Raw genomic sequence first — 16,949 nt, 5'->3', positions numbered from 1 at the left:
AAAATGGCTATAAACGTATGCACAAAAATGTTAGCAAAAGTCATTGCTGGGTGATGGTATTATAAGTGATTTAAGATTCTTATTTTTGTTTACTAGTTTTTTTCCCCAATTTTTTACAATGAAAGTGTAATATTTACGGTAGCACAAAGTTTTGTTTTTTCTTAACTCCCTGTCCCATTACTTCTGTCCAGAACAGTCAGGTCTGAGGGGAATGTGAAAGCTCTTTCCCTTGAGAGCCTCCCTGTCTCATCTCCAGAAAACTGCACACCTGGCTGGCCCCTCTCTGGCCCTCTAGGATTGTCCAAACAGAAATACTTCATGTAGAGTCCATATAAAAACTGCCATACCTGGAATTCTCTGCGTTTGTTTGGCAAAACTGCTATTGAAGACATTTTCACTAGATCTTTGAGGCCCCTTATACAATTGCCTAAGTGACTTCCACAGTTCAGAGCCAGAGAAGGTTTGTCTTTCTTGTGATGAACAGGTGGTTTCTCCCCTCCGACAATGAGGTGTGACCCCCCACATCCGGCTCCCCAGCCAGGGCAGCTGAGGAGTGTAGCTTTTCTCAGCCTCCATTATCTGATGTGATGATTCCCCTCCTCTTCCTTTCAATTACTTGGCTTTTCCCTTTGTCCATGACTTTCTTCTATTTCATGTTATCATTGTTTCACTGTAAACTAAGGCAAGCCGTTTTTGAAATATAAGCTCCCTGAAGGCAGAGACTGTGGCTTTTCATATTTATATCCCAGAACAGGGCCTGGCACATAACAAATTGGATGGATGGATGGATGGATGGATGGATGGATGGATGGATGGAAGGAAGGAAGGAAGGAAGGAAGGAAAGGAAGGAAGGGTAACCAAGGCAGGAAGGACTATTTCTACAGAGCCATCCACAGAGCCTCTGTGGCATCTGCAGTTGGCTCCCATCCTGGCCAGGCAGTTGCCGTGTCCCCTAGGGCCGTCTGCAAACCCTGTGCTCTATCTGCTCCTCCCAGCTTTCCTGGGAGATGCAGCCAAGACCTGCCCTGACCACGCTAGTCCTTCTCAGCTCTACTGGCTGCATTTATACTTGCCCTTCCCATCCCTATTCCTCTCTTTCTTTCCAGTTTCAACCTGTACCTATTTGTACCCTAAACTACATTTTTTTAACTGATCAACATCGTCTTTAAATAATCATTTTACCTAAATAAGTTCTACTGACAGCTCTGTCGCAGCTTCATGTTACAGCACAGAGGCTAGTCGAGCGGCAGGAGGCATGGGCTATTGTCTTGACTCCGCCAGGACACCCCTTGTGCTCTCTGTGAAATGGGGTTATTAACACCTGCCCTTCCTGACTCCCAGCATTGTTGTGAAAATCAGCTGAAGTATGTAAGGTATGTAAAATACTTTAAAAGATAAAATAGTAGATCTCTAGAGTGCTTTTTTTTAAAAAGGGTGAAGGAATTTTGTCTCAAAGCCCTAGGGGATCACCGTCCCTCATGCCACTGCCAGCCCAGATTAGCTACCGTAGGAAAATGTTGCATCCCATGCATCTTGTCTCTTGTTCCAAAAGCCACTCCTATGTCTGGTGGGTTCGGATGGGGGGACCCCACCAAAGAGAGAGAGCCCTGGACAGCCCAGAGTATGGGCTGCCTGCTTTAAGGGAGCATTCGTCCCCTCCAGCCATCCCTCTCCTCATTTGCTTCCTGCAGGGAGGACGTTAACCAAATCTGTGGTTTCTCCTTTTCCAGGAACAGCTTGAGACCTATGACTTCACCAAATTCCACTCGCTGAAGCCCAAGCTGATCGAGGCCGTGGACAACATGCTGAGCAACAAGATCTCTTCCCTGATGAGCCTCATCAGCCAGGAGGAGACGAACATGCCCACGCAGCTGGTGCAGGGCGGTGCCTTCGACGGCACGGCCGAGGGCCCCTTCAACCAGGGCTACGGGGAGGGCGCCAAGGAGGGTGCCGATGAGGAGGAGTGGGTTGTGGCCAAAGACAAGCCTGTCTACGATGAGCTCTTCTACACCCTGTCGCCCATCAACGGCAAGATATCGGGCGTCAACGCCAAGAAGGAGATGGTGACCTCCAAGCTGCCCAACAGCGTCCTGGGCAAGATCTGGAAGCTGGCCGACTGTGACTGCGACGGCATGCTGGACGAGGAGGAATTCGCACTGGCCAAGCACCTTATCAAGATCAAGCTCGATGGCTACGAGCTGCCCAACATCCTGCCCCCGCACCTCGTGCCGCCCTCCCACAGGAAATCCTTGCTGAAGGCCGACTGAGGGGCAGGCTGCACACAGGGAGGGCGGTGTGGGGCTAGAATTGGGGGGCCTGGGCCGGAGGCCCACGCTGCCACTGACTCACTGAGCGACCCTGGGTGAGACACTGCCCTCTCTGTGCCTCAGTTTCCCCATCTGTAGAACGGGGAGGGCAGACACTGGACACTAGATGAGATCCTTTCACCTTAAAATTCCCAGAGTTTCTATGAAAATGTTGGGGGGACGGGGTGGATACAGGGGTGGAAGCGTTGAGAAGAAAGGGAAATTGTCCAAGGAGTCCTCCAAAGCCTGGAGAAGCCCAGATGTGGAATCCCAGGAGCCACGGGGTGTCAGCTGGGGGCTCTGCTGGGCTTCACTGGACTGTCCATCATTTTGAACCTGGCTGTCGCTCAGAGGGCACCGGGAAGCAGCAAAGATGAGCTTGTTTATTTTGTCTCTTGCTCTATTTAGAGTGAAAAAAAAAAAACAGCTGAGAAGGTTTCTGTTCTCTCCAAACTGTCTACCAAAGAGAAGACTGCTGTCCCAGCTCTGAGAGGAAGACGCACCATTTCTGCATGTCCCCGTCCCTTCTGTAGGCCCGCAGAGCCCACAGCCAGGCCGCAGAGAGCATCCATCCCAGCGCCTGCTGGCCGGCCCTCCCAGGGCTCCCCCACCCTTGGGGCCTTCCCAGCAAAGTTTGGTTAGAAATTTGGAAATCACAACCTTTATTAACCCCTGGCAAGAGTTCTAGTATTCATTTCAAGTCACGTTGAAATCTGAAGATTAGCTTTACTTGTCTGGCAATAGGTTGTAGCAAAGTTTATCATACTTAAACTAGAGTAAGAAAAGAGGTGGTTCTCCCCAGTCGTCAGTAAGCGTGGTTACACGTCCCCAAGGCTCCTTGGTCAATGGCAGGATTTAAATCCAGAAAAAACATGGCTTGGTGTGTGCAGTGTCTTGGCCCTGTGGCCACAGAGGGGATGGGGGGCCAGCCCAAGCTGCCTGTCAGGTAGAAGAGGTAAGTCTACTAGCATTAGACACTATTTTTATAAAAAAATAGGCATTTTTATTATGACTAGTTTTTTAAATATGGTTTCTATATAAAGGATAAAGTCCTTTATACAGAAACAATATGCAATCTTTCATATAAAGCCTTTTCTTCAAAAGACTGTGTGGTTCATACCATGAATGCCTCACGAGGTAGGATCTGGGCCCTTACCTGTACATCAGTTCCTGATGTTCCCTCCCTGGGTGCCCTGTGTGAACCTCTCTGGACCACTCGCCCAAATGCCTGTGTCCAGTGGAGGTCACCCTCCCAACTATGTGGGCTCCAGCTGGGGGATGCAGGTGCCTTTCACCATTATTTATGCAATAAGAGAGACATGATATTTCATCACTGTTGTGATGGCTGCATAGCCTGGGACCCTGCTGGCACCAAACATGAATGAAATCCAAACAGTCACACCTAAGTCTTCCAAAACACTCGTTTTTTTTTTTTTTTCCTGGTGTCACTTGCGACATCCGGGGCAGAACAGCAGACTTAAGAAAATGTTTACTTTAGAGAAGCATTTATCCAGATGCCAGCCCTCAGACTCCCTAGCTTACTTTCTACATAATTTAGTTTTAAGAGAAGTAAATGCATAACATGGTTTTAGTCTTAATGAGTACTTTTAAATTAATTAGACACATAGAAAAGAGACATTTGTAATTCCAGTACTGTAATCTGAGCAGATAGTTCTGTGAACGCACGAGGACCACACAGACGTGTAAGCACAGTGGATCCAGCAGAGGGCAAGATTGAGAGAGGAGGAGAGAGAGTTAGTTCATTTGTCCAAAGGTATAGAGATGCCAAGGTTAGATGATTTCCATTCACAATCATCTTCTTTAACTCAGCTCAGTTGTCATATATAAAGATAAATATATACACGTATGTCACAAGAGTATGTATTTTGGCCACTTGTTAATGTGTATATATGTACCTACGGGCAAGTTTTGTCTATATATGGATGTAGAGGAATACTGCTTCAGAAGAGCAGCAGAGGAGGTTTCTGGTTCTACGTGGATGGAAGCACCTCATGGGTGATCCCCACCCCACCCCCATGACCTCTGGTGGGAGAACATCTGGCAGCTGAATGCTGAGAAAAAAGGAAGAAAAAGGAAGTCACATGTCCATTTTTCTCAATATCTTCTCTTAAAACCTGAAGTCACCCATCGTAAATAGTTGATTGGAAAGAAAAACACTGGAAGACATTAGGGATGGGGGCCAAGCGAGGACCCATATCATCCTAGGACCCACACAGAGTTCCTCAAGTCCGTGTCCAAAACACCCGTTATCCCCTGATCCCCATGCAGCAGGGCCGGGAACACGGAGCCCTTGGGATCTGGGCACCTTGACCAACCGTATTGTCCTCTCTGCACCGCCCCACTGTCCAAGTACCCCCTCTGCAGAGTGCTCACGGATGGGGCGGGGGACGTGGAAGTAGGTAAACTCCAGAACTCTGAAACTATCTTCATGCTCTCCATGATTTCACAGAAGAAAACCTAAGACTCTTGAGTCTATTTTCTGTACAGCACACGGTATCGCACAACAAAAACCTCTGCAGTCTTGAGTTTAGGGGGAAAAAAATGAAAACTTCTGCCTACCCCTCCCGAAGTCAACTTCCAAACTGTGAGCCTGCTGGTGAGGCCCTCCTGAACCCGTCTGTACAGAAGCGTTGCACAGAGACCTGCCGAGACCCCCCAGCTCCGCGGCCACATGCTGATGCCCAACCCGCTTGGCGTCCTACGTGGATTCTTTCCTCGTCACACACACTTGGATGACCCGGGTTGGGGCTGCTCTTCTGTGGGGAGGGCCAGGCATTCAGTTGGCTTTCACTTCTCCAGGGCTGGAGTGGCTTCTCCAGAACACTTGTCATCATGCAGCAATAATGCCTGGATTGGGGGCTGTGACTCCTCCCACAGAGCTGTGGGCCTTAAGGAGTTGGATTCTTATTCCATCTCATGGGACTGGTGTCCAGGTGGGTCAGAGAGCATGTGAGGAGAAGCCAAAGGCCTCGTGCTCTCCCCCAACCGCTGCCCGCCTTACAAGCCCGCAGGAGAGGCTTCAGCAGAGCCCTGGCCCCACTGTCCGGACCACGGTCCTTTGCTATGTCTGCTGGGTCTCGGGGGGCCGCCCCTGTACCACACTGGGAATGTCTTGTACTGGAGCCTGCCGCCTAGGATGGGGTTTAACCACCAGAGTCATGGCCTGACAGCCACCACCAGAACCTTCCCGCTTTATGGCTACATTCCTTTTTGATGCCCAGAACAATACCCTGGACAGATTGCCTTGGAGATAAGGAAAGTATTTAAGGAGGCACTGTTTATTTCCATTCCATTCCATGGAATGTGACAAATAACTTTCTTAGGACAGACAACCACTGTGTTTTTCCAGGTAAACATGGGCAGAATCTAAGAGTATACCAGGCGACGTGTCAATTAGCCAATGCAATTAATACACAATGCTTCTGTTTTTTTGTAATCTTGTTTAGAATTGTCAAAAAAAGACCCAGTCTACTGATCAATAAACTTCTGAAAAAAATCACTACTTTTTTCCCATTGGCTCTGGTTTTTCAGTTAACTGTGTGCCAGCTGTCTCAGGAATAAAGCAGGGATCCCTTGGAACCATTCTGAAACGAGGCAGAGGAGTTAAGGGGAGGGTGTGCCCCTTTGCACACCATCCCTGTGACCCCTGACTCTTCCTGCATCTTCCCTGGGTGGTAGACTCGGGCTTCTTCAGCAGGAAAGCAGCTCCATCCACTGTGGGCAGGGACCAGGTCTGGGAGCAGGCCCCAAGGGAGGCTCACACCCCAACTGAGAGTGACTGGAAACCAAGACTGGAGGGGACCGTGGAGGAGATCCTTCCGAGGCTGAGGACAGGGCATCACTGAGCACTCACAGGAGATGTCCCCTGTCTGGCGCTGAGGCAGGCCCGAGCACCTGAGGGTGCAGTAGTGCTAGGGTGCAGCCCTTGGCTGGCTGGCACTGCTCCAGCCTCTTGGCATGCCTCACAGGTCTGGACCACCCATAGTAGACATCTGGAGTTGTCACACTTGCACGCATCTACCCTTTTGGTGATCCAGACCTGGAATTTCCTTTGCAGACCACTCTCCACTTCTCCACCCTCAATCTGAGGCATGAGGTTTGGGGAGATAGACCCCACCCCTTCTTTCCAGGATGGGTCCTGATTGTCTTGAGCCAATTAGAGTATTTCATCTGCCTGGTCACAGAAATTGTTCAGGAATGGACATGTGTCTATGAGAGCCAGGCCCCTCAGACTTCTGTTCCAACTCTTGGGAGAGATGTTCTCTCTTTTCTGAACCATGCAGTGCAAAGAAGTGAGCCTATTGATGCAACAATATAAATAGCATTGAGAGAAGTGCCCAGCGGTGCTGGAAGCAGAGGAGTGAGGTTAGGCTGACAGCAACCACCCTGTGGAGCGTGAAGATAAAGAAGGCACTGAGAAAGACTAAGGGAATCCACACCTGTGGTGGCATCATTTGAGCTGCTGGATCAAACCTTACCTGAAGTCCTCCTCCTGCCAGCCTTTTCAGTTATGTGGACCAGTACATTCCCTTTATATCATTTAAACCCATTTGACTTGAAATTTCAGTTAGTTACTTGCAGCACAAATATTCCAGAACTGTACTGACCAGCAGGGATTCTCATTTCAACAGGGGCTGCTATCAGTCACGGCACAAGAGGAGCTGATCCTGGCAGCATGTGCAGTGGCTTTACTGCAGTTGAACTAGGGAGAAAGAAGAGCAGTTACGTAGCCCTGCTCAACAACCTCAAATACAACCACTTTTGTTGAGATCCGTGTACAAAGTGTCATGCAGCTCCATCCTGTCCTCTTGTGGTCACATCACATGGGATGCTGTGGGCCAAGGCTCTTAACAGTAGGTGAAACAAGCTTACAGAGGTGGGAGGAGGGGGGACTTCCTAGAAGGAGCAGGATTTTAATTGGGCAGGAAACCTCTGGTCCCGACCAGGCAATAGGGAGTCTTGCTCTGGGAAGGCACATTGGGCCGGGCGTCAGCTGACATGCAGGCAGGGTGATGAACTGGGGACAGTGACGAGGACCTGCAGGGTCAGTGGGAGTAACCGGGTGGGGGTGCACTGTGGAGCACTCGCTGCGGGGCACAGCAGCAACAGCCATTGGTACCTGACTGGACCTGGGGCTGGGGGGAGGAAGAAGCTCAGGTTCATCCCTAGTGCCAGGAAGCAGTCAGTGGCAGGAGGGACCTCACAGAGAGGACAGCAGGGGTGGAGGCTCCTCTCGGATACAGGGGAGAAGCCCTCACTCAAGAGCAGCATGCTCCTCGCTTCCAGCCACAGGCTGGGGTTCAGGTGTGATGGGTCCTGCCCAGCTCTCAAGGGCAGGCTATGGCCACTGCTCCTCTCACCGGCCTGGGCTGTCAGGGACGCCTCCCTGAAGTGTTGCTGGGGCTGCTGGGCGGATGAACCCAGACACACAGCCCAGCCCGGTGTCTGTAACCAGACTGTTCTGTGAAGCCACCTGAACTAGAACTCACTCTCCTTCTGGCATGCGGTCCAAGGTAGCAGGGAGTGGGAGGGGAGGGAAGGGGAGGAAGAGGGAGGGAGGGAGAGGGAGGGAGGGGAGGGGGAGGGGGAGGGGAGGGAAGGGGAGGGAGGGAGAGGGAGGGAGGGGAGGGGGAGGGGAGGGAAGGGGAGGAAGAGGGAGGGAGGGGAGGGGGAGGGGGAGGGGAGGGAAGGGGAGGAAGAGGGAGGGAAGGAGAGGGAGGGAGGGGAGGGGAGGGAGAGGGGGAGGGGAGGGAGGGAGGGAGGGGAGGGAGAGGAGGGAGGGGAGGGGAGGGAGAGGGGGGAGGGGAGGGGCTCCCCCACAGCCCCCACCTCTGAGCCTCAGGCCTAGCCAGTGCCAAGGGAGCACAGGTGCTGGGACCTCACTGGGGCCCCAAAGAGTGAACACCGTGTCTCCAACTCTGGAGGAGGCTCTGTCGTTCCCACGGACTTTGCGGGTTACCCCTTCCCAGGGGGAACCCCCTTCAGAAAGTGGCCCCAGCCCTGAGGGAGTACCACCCTGCAGCCCTGGGCTGGGTTAGGTGCATTTCCGTCAGGGCCTGGAAAGCCCAGCCTTGGTCCGAGTCTGTGGTGTGTCTGTGGTGCGTCCCCCAGGAGAGGATGCGAGGGCCATGGCCCAGCGGGCTCGCTCCCATCCCCGCCCCTGTGGGTGCTCACGGAGAGGCTCTGCAGGGGTGCAGAAGGGCAGCCCCAGCCTGCCGGAAGTGGGTGCAGAAGCTCTGACCAGAGGCTCTGCCCTGTGGCACCTTGTACCTGGACTGCAGTGCCCCCATGGTGCTCCCACCTGGAGCCGACTGGAGACCATCCCATGGGCCTCTGCGTCTTGGGAGCCAGGACCCCCACCTGATGCTGAAGGCATTTGCAACGGGGGATGATGAAGGAGGAAACCCTGGAGCAATTGATCTGGAGCATTCTTGAGCCGCCCCCTCAGTCTGGGCCATGCCCTGCGGCAGGTGGGAGAACAATGCCGGCTGTGTGCTGTCACCCCTGCCCTGCTGGCCCAAGAGGAGGGCCATGGCGCGGCCCCAGCTGCAGGCTCGGCCTCTCCTGATGTCTCTCCCTCCCCGCCCAGCCCCTCCTATCTGCCATCTCCGACCATCCAGCCAGGTCTCCTCCCAGGGCCTGCACATCACCAAGGTAAGTAGTTTCCCGTTTTCCTTCCACCTGCCCTTTTCGTCCCAAGGAGCAGCAGCCAAACGCTGTGGCCCAGGAGAAACCTCTGGCAGCAGGAGTTCTAGAAGAAGAATTTAGAAAGTGGGATGGGACAAAAGGGGCCCTGGGCCATTCAAGTTCAGGACACCAGCCAGAAGGACCAGACCTTACCTGGCTAGGTTCCAAGCTGCAACCACCCACCAAATGTGGGACTGTCTGGCACGGAGGGGCCCCCACTCCCAGGGAGTCATCAGTATCCACAGTCCTCCCCCAACCTCCATGCCCCCAACGTCCCCAGCTTAGGGAAATGTCCAGTGGCCCCTCATCCCCAGAGAGCTCCAGGCCTGATGGCTGGTCAGCCCCACAAGCCCCAGAAGTTCCTTGGGGCTACAGGCACGTGAAGCAGGAGGCCAGGGTCAGAGCCCTGGACCGCTCTCCCAGTCCAGTCCCACCACAGACTCTGCGTATGAGATGGGCCACATTCGCAAGCTGCAGGCACAGCACATGCAGATGCAGGAGAAGACTTCACCAAGTGGATCAACAATATCTTCCAGCACGGCCAGGTGAGTGTAGCTGGGCATGCCCCACAGCCCATCTCTACTGTCTCCCCAGCTCCCTGGCCAGTGGACCCTGGGGGACTGACTATGAGGTCATCTGGCTGAGGCCACTTCTTTTGACCCCGAAGCACAGCTGAGGCCAATGCTCCTTCCTCAAGGCAGATGCTCTGGGCTGCATAGCCCAGGTCCAGGAATGGGGCAGACAGGTGAGGTTATGCTGACCCTGTGCCTTCTCCATCCTCTCCCATGCCTGCTCCATGCCCAGGTGGGCATCAAGATTCAGAACCTGTACACAGAGCTGGATGATGGCACCCACCTGCTGTGGCTGCTGGAGCTCATCTTGGGGGATGTCCTGCCACCCCCCAACTGGGGCCACATGTGCATACACTTCCTAGAGAACAGCAGCCGAGCTCTGGCCTTCCTCAGGGCCAAGGTGGGCACTGGGGAGAGGGCTTCTGAGCATGGTGCTGGGGTGGGCAGTGGGGACAGACTGGATGACTAGATCATCTTTCCTGGGCTGCCCACAGGGCAGAGCAGAGGATCTGGAGCTGGGATCCAGGAGGAGCAACTGCAATACAGAGGTCCAGGAAGCAAAACCCTTCCTTGCACAGTTCTCCCAGTTTAGAGAACACCCACTGGCTGAAGTGGAACAGCCATCATCCCCAGTGGGTGGAAATGGAATATGCCATTGACTGTAATGAGAGATTGTGGAGTCTAAGCTGAAAGATTCAGTGCACTCTTAACCTTCTCTTTTCATAAATAAGGAAATTATTTACCAGGCAGACCCACAGTCAACTGGCCAGCAGATCCTGGCTAGGGGTCCCTAGGGGTGAGGGAAGGTCAGACACAGGGGAAGAGCCTCGGACACTGAGCCAGGCAGTGGAGGAAGGAGATGCAGGGCTACCTTGGAGAAGCTGGACCAGACAGCAGGGAGGGACCTAAGCAAACAGGAGGGACCCTGAGAGAAAGGGACAGGCCAAAGAAATAGTCTCTAAAAGGAGACAGGAGCTCCAGGGACACAGAGGGACCCTCACGGCCAGTGTCAGGGGGCTGGCTGTGCAGGGGTCATTTATATTGAGAAGCAGGAATTGGGAGGCCCAAGGGCTCCTGGCCTCGGGTACTGAGGTGGCTGCCCCTGGAGGCTAAGAAGTCACAGGTGGGACTGTCTGGGCTGAGCCTAAGTCCTGGAATGGAGGTCACAGCCAGGCCCTCTGCGAGCCTGGCCTGCTGAAGGGAGGCCAGGAAGGTGAGAAGCCAAAGCAACAAGACAGGAGCACTGCGGTCCCTGGGTGCACAGAAGAGCAGAAAGCTACCGGCCACACAATGCCAGGCCCTACTTGATCCCAGGGACAATGGCCTGTGAGCCAGCCACCTCCTCTTGGGAACCTGGGGAGGGTGCAAGCCCCACAGCCCTTGTCAGAGGCTATGCAGCTCCCCTCAAGCTTCGAGACACAGCATGTCACTGATACGTAACCTCTGAAGGTGACAGCCTTGTCTCCACCATATATATAAGGCAGCTATGGTCAAACTTGGGCCCCCAGCACACAGTTAATAAGTAGCAGAACGTGGGGTGCACTCATTTCTGGAGCCCTTGCCCTGTGCTGGGTACTGCATGTCACAAAGCCCAGACCTGAGCATAGGGGCCCTACAGTTTCAGGGGAGACAGTTTATTTGAACCCAGATCAGCAATATGCTGGTAAATGTTTAACAATCAGCTATCTGGGCTGGGGAGTTGAGGGGAAGGGGGCAGATAAAATCCCTGGTTTGTAGCATTTGCTGATTTCTGAGGCCTTCATACCCCTACCATGACGTCACTAAACACAAAATCGGGAAGATTTTTTAAAAGGTGGCCAGGGTAGGCCTCATTGAGAGAGTAGCATTTGAGTAAAGACTTAAAGGAAGAGAAGGAAATAGCCATGGAACTCTCTGGGGGAATAATATTTTCAGACAGCAGGGATAGCCAGTACAAAAGCCCCAAGGACTGAGCTTAGAATCTCAGGGAGCTGCAAGAATCCCATGGGTCTTAGAGACATGGGGTCTGAAAGAGGAGGATGGAGCCAGAGGGTGAAGGGGCCCAAGCCACATGCGACTTTCATGTTTATTCTGTTCCTTTCTCTCCTTGATTCAACCCTTCCTGTCCAAGTGGCAAAATCTAGGTCAGCAGGTTCTCCACTTCAGTGCACATAAGAACCACTGAGGTGTTCGTCCAAATACAAATCCCTGGGCCCTGGTCCAAGAGAGTCTGATTGGGTGGAGCTTGGGAATCTGAATGTTTAACAGGAGATGGAACACTGATGAAGAAGGCTGAGATTCAAATGTGAGCCAGGGACCCAAGCACTCACTGGAGATCCCCAGATGCCCTGGGTGGTGGAGGCAGACAGTCGATGCTGTCTATTGAGCTCATACATTGACTTTTACGACTCTTCATTTCAACCTCCGTAGCTGAACCACTGATCCTGGCCCGGGTTTACCTGTAGCCCATGCGTGGGGAGTCCTCCTGCTCCTGTGGTCCAGCCCAGCTCACCATGTTGGGACTTTACCTAAGGGGGCTTGGGACCAAAGCCCCAACCACTTAGAAAGGCTTTACTTGCCTGGCCTTGTGCCTGCCTGCTTCTCCCCTGGGGATCTCCTAGGGCAGGACAGACTCCAGAACCTTCCCATCCAGCAGCCAGCCCCCTGGACATTTGGTTACTACGAGTCTTCTCTGGTATATGGGCTTTGCAGCTGAGCCCAGTCAACTTTGCCCACAGGCGCCAGCACCCCTCATTGAGCCAGAGAACATCGTGGATGGAGACCAGATGCTCATCCTGGGACTCATCTGGGTCATCATTCTGTGTTTCCAGATTTCCCACATCTCCCTGGACAGGGTATGTCTCAGCCCCCAGTGCCCAGCCCTGGCCTCACCTCAGGGCCCTGGGGACAGAGTAGTTGTACCCAACTGTTAGGATCCCCACAACGGATCCTTGGCGTCCACACAACTACTATTCACTCTTCCACCGTGGGCAAAGAAGTCAGAATGTCAGAGAGACTGTAATATGCTGAAGTGAGAACTAGATTCACAGGCTTCAAGCCTGATCTGGGACGAGTCATTCACTAGTGAGGGGGTCAAGGTATGTGCCCACCACCCATCTTTCACCCCCAATTTGTTACAGGGCATTGAAATCCTGTAACTTTCATTACCCCTTAATGTATTGTTGGGGGAAATTAAACATATAGAGGGAGCCCCAGCCCTGCAGGTTTCCAAATCCCCAGGATCCTGAAAACCAAAGAGATGGTCCCCCATCTTCCTCCATTCTACCTCTTGTTTTCCCACAGCTGGATCAGAAAGAGTAAACACATAAAGTCCTTATATTTATCAATTTTCATAGTTTCATGGTTTCTAAAACCCCATCTAAAACTTGATTCTAGTAGGTTAGGAAAGCAAACCTGGAGAATGAAATCCTAATGAAAAGAAGCCAGAGATTTGGGCTACATCCCCAGAGCCTAGCATGTATGTGGCGAATGGATGGATGGATGAATTTCTAACTGACCTCAAGCCCTTCCAGGAAGCCACACTCCCCTCCCCCGCCCCCAAGGCCAGTTCCAGGTGCCCCTGCCACCCTTTCCCTTGGGAACAGCAAGTCCACATCATCCCCTGACCGGCCACCAACCAACCAACCGGCTCTCTTGTCCGCCGCCAGCGCAGGCTCTGCTCCCTGCAAAACTCAGACATGTCTGGCACCAGGCTGACCTCACACCCGCACGTGCTCACCCCAGAATCTCTCCTGGTTCATGTCTGCTAGCCTAGCCCAGCCACTCAGGAGACCTGGACCTGGCCTGGCTGTGGCAGAGCCCAGCTCCAGGCCCTGAAGCTCTTTCCCCCTCCCCTCCCCTGCGCTGCTGCTCACTTGTCCTTCCTACCCAAGCTCCGGGGCCCAAAGGGCAGGGAAGGAAATGCAGCCTGCTGTGCTTTAACATTCTGAGTTTATAAACAGGAGTTGGTAGAGGGGAGAAAAGGAGAGGAAGCGTCAAGGGAAAAGGAGATGGGGACTCTGGGATGTGAGGGGCGAGGGAGGGAGTGGATGGAAGGGGAGGACCACTGAGGGCCAGACAGGGACGAGGAATGGAAGGCAGGGAAAGAGGTGGAGCCAGGAAGAAGGGAAAGGAGCACTGAGTGGAAGAGGGATGGGGCCGGGAGTGGGGGCAGGTGGAAGCCGAGAGTAGCAGAATAAAGGAAATTATCCAGGAGACTGAAACCAGTTATAGATGGTCATTTCCCAGTCTGAAGAAGCCATCACATGAGGCATTGTGGGGGCAGACAGGTGGGCTCCCCATGTCAGAGATGGGCTCTGTCAGATGTTTCTGGATCAAGAGAGACCCTTCCCTATCAGCTGGGGAACCCAGGGCAACTTCCTGACCTCTCTTACTGCACCTCATATGCCATCCTTAGAATGTAAATACTAATAGTGCCTACCTCTGAGGGCTGTGCTGGGTGGAGAGCCACATGTGCAGGCCGGTGGCTGGTTGGCAGAAAACCCGTGTTGACCAGGAGCCGGTCTAATGAAGCCCAGACTCAATTCTGTGCATCCCAGGGTAGGTTAGCACAGTGCCTGGCCCATCAGAAAGGCTGGAGAAAAGGGACTTACTGCTGCTGTTGTCACCAATTGCGACTCAAAGCCAGCTGCTCAGAGGTGACAGATTTCAAGCACTCCACTTCTTTGTAAGGACAATCTTTCTCTCGCACCCCCATTCCCTCCCCAGCACGAGTGAAAGCGAGTACAGTCAGATGCTCCAGGTGGGAGGGCAGGATCACAGCATGCCCAGCCTGCCTCTCCCGTGGCCTGCGGGCTCTGCTGCCCCACCCCACCTGTCCCTGCATGGTGACCCGCTGCTCTGTCCTTCCAGGAGGAGTTTGGGGCCAGCACAGCCCTGCTGTCTGCCAAGGAGGCTCTGCTGCTCTGGTGCCAGTGGAAGACGGCCGGCTACGCCAACGCCAACATCACTGACTTCTCCCGCAGCTGGAGTGATGGGCTCGGCTTCAGTGCCCTCATCCACGCCCACAGGTGTGCATGAGGGAGGGGACCCAGCGCCTCTGGACCCTGGCCTGGCCTGAGGCAGCCCTTGGCTTCCTTCTGGGAGGCCTCTACCTGCTGAGCCAACTGCTCCAGGACTTGGGTCCTCAACCCACCCATTCTCCCATGTCCCTCTGGCCCCTGCGCTGGGCACAGAGATAAAGACAGCTAACAGCTGAGGCCCCGGTCTGTGATACCCCTACCCCCTTCCGTGGAATTGGCCAGGTTTGCCTTTGACCCTGCCTTCCTCCACTCTCTGTGCCCCTGATTCTCTTTTCTTTCCTCTCCCTGGCAAGCACCTGACCTTTTGGAGCTTCCTCCCCTACCCAGGAGCCTGACCCCTGAGCAAAATTCATCCTCCCCTCTCCGAGCCCTATTCCTTCAGCCGGGGTCTCAGATACTCATCAGGGGAAAACTAATGCACTGAAAGGTATGAATGACCAATAGGAGCTGGTTTGCCTTTTTAACAAGTCCACTTAAAGCCAAGCAGTCACTGACTCTGGTAAAGAGCCCTGCCTGCTCTCTGCCCAGGCCAGATCTGCTTCACTACGGCTCCCTGCGTCCCAACGCCCACTGCACCACCTCCACTGTGCTTTCCATGTGGCTGAGCAGGAGCTGGGCATCGCTCAGCTGCTGGACCCCGAGGACGTGGTGGCCCTACAGCCCGATGAGCGCTCCGTCATGACTCACGTCTCCTTCTACTGCCACCACCTCTCCCACCTGCACCAGGGCAGACTGTCCAGAGGAGACTCGCGAAGGTTGGTAACAAAGGGAAGGTGGCATCGAGGAGAGGTGGGGTGAACATGGGCTCCGGAGTCAGACACACCCGAGTTTGAAGGCTGTCTCTGCCCCTTCCTCGCTGTGTGGCCTTGGCTGTGGCACCTAACTTTACTGCACTCCCTCTGTAAAATGGAGATGATGATTCCTGGGCAATAGATAATTAATTCTGGGTAATAGAAGGCTGCTATGAGTGTGCAAGGGAGCATAAGCACAGTGCCTGGCACACAGGAAAGCCAGGTGGGTGATGCCCCTTCCTGCCCCTCCCCTTCCCCCTCTGCTCTTAGGTTGCTAAGCTCCTAATGGGATTAAAAGGCTCAGAGAGCTGGACTCTGCAAGGACAAACGTAGTGCAGCTCTGCTGGGCTGAGTCCATGTTTCTGGGGGCTCTCTTACCCCCTGGGCACAATGGCAGAGGCTGAGGCTTGGGAGGCCTGCTCTCAGGGTTGGTGTCTTAGCTAGACATGGGGGAGATGATCCAGGCCAAGGACTCTGAGCTGCTTTAGGGGTGTGGTGGCCTCAGGGAAGGGAAAGAAGGCTCAGAAAAAGAACAGCCCCCCCAGAGTTGAGGCCAAATGGAGTAAAATAAGGTAGAGGAAGGCAGAAGGGGGTCCCACACTCCCAGGTCTGAGTGTAGAATGGCGGCAGACCCGCTTCTCTGGGGGCTGGGAGGAACCCCACTTTAGTGTGTCCTCAGCTGAGGACAGGAGCTACTGCCCACCTGGGCAAGCCTGGCTGGCAGTCAGCACCCAAAAGGGGAGGGCCTCCAGAGCCTGGATTCCAGGGCCTGCTCCCAGGTGCCGCCCTGACCCTTTCCCGTGCCCTCTGTCAGATCCTGCTTCAGCTCCAGGAGACAGAGGCGCTGCAGACCCAGTGTGAGCAGCTGGTGACCGACCTCCTGTGGTGAATCGCAGAGAAGCCAGTGCAGCTGGAGGCCCGGGATTTCCCAGACACCCTGCCAGGCATGTGCCAGCTGCTGGTGGCCTTTGCCTCCTTCCGCACCCAGGAGAAGCCACCGAGGCTGCAGCAGCGAGGGGCCATGGAGGCACTGCTCTTCCGGCTGCAGATGGCACTCCGAGCCCAGAATCGCAGGCACCTCCTGCCGCACGAGGGCCTGGGCCCTGCAGAGCTGTCCCCGAGCTGGGCAGGCCTGGAGCAGGCAGAGGCCTCGTGGAGCCAGGCCCTACAGCAGAGGTTCCTGCAACTAGAGAGGTTGGAAACCCTGGGCCGGTGCTTCCAGCATAAGGCAGCCCTCCAGGAGAGCTTTCTAACAGACACAGAGCAGGTGCTGGACCGGGCCGCAGCCCCACCAGCCAGCCCGGCCACAGTGGAAGCGGCCACCCAGAGGTTGCGCATGCTGGATGTTGGCATCCTGCCCCAGGAGGGGTGCTTCCAGGCCCTGGCCGAGATTGCAGACATCCTCCAGCAGGAGCACTACCATGGCTGGGCAGAGGTGGCCTGCAGGTGAGCCCCAGACACGTGAACGGTCTTCAAAATAGGCTAGGGCCTTCCTACCATGCCCGTCTTTACACAGTCCATTCCTGGACACAGAGGCAGGGATGATTTATG

The 16,949-nt window shown here is 54.3% G+C and overlaps 2 protein-coding genes across 2 annotated transcripts in view; both read left to right on the top strand.

The window, feature by feature from the left end:
* EHD4 (EH domain containing 4) overlaps positions 1–5,826 on the top strand; it is a 92,319-nt gene extending 86,493 nt beyond the window's left edge. The window contains exon 6 of the mRNA XM_060096669.1: positions 1,731–5,826. Coding sequence (XP_059952652.1) covers positions 1,731–2,267 — 537 coding nt within the window. The 3' untranslated portion in view covers positions 2,268–5,826. The remainder of the gene's footprint in view (positions 1–1,730) is intronic.
* Positions 5,827–9,343: 3,517 nt separating this feature from the next.
* SPTBN5 (spectrin beta, non-erythrocytic 5) overlaps positions 9,344–16,949 on the top strand; it is a gene marked incomplete at its 3' end in the record, with an annotated part of 44,497 nt that continues 36,891 nt past the window's right edge. Inside the window, 10 exon segments of the mRNA XM_060096084.1 lie at positions 9,344–9,417; positions 9,419–9,516; positions 9,519–9,559; positions 9,819–9,986; positions 12,304–12,420; positions 14,438–14,595; positions 15,136–15,167; positions 15,170–15,328; positions 15,331–15,362; positions 16,213–16,844. Of these exon segments, the coding sequence (XP_059952067.1) occupies positions 9,344–9,417; positions 9,419–9,516; positions 9,519–9,559; positions 9,819–9,986; positions 12,304–12,420; positions 14,438–14,595; positions 15,136–15,167; positions 15,170–15,328; positions 15,331–15,362; positions 16,213–16,844 (1,511 nt within the window).

The sequence above is a fragment of the Mesoplodon densirostris genome, chromosome 4, assembly GCF_025265405.1.
Source record: "Mesoplodon densirostris isolate mMesDen1 chromosome 4, mMesDen1 primary haplotype, whole genome shotgun sequence".
Lineage (NCBI taxonomy): Eukaryota > Metazoa > Chordata > Mammalia > Artiodactyla > Ziphiidae > Mesoplodon > Mesoplodon densirostris.
Note: the sequence above shows the minus strand (reverse complement) of the source record. Positions and strands in the feature narration are given on the sequence as shown.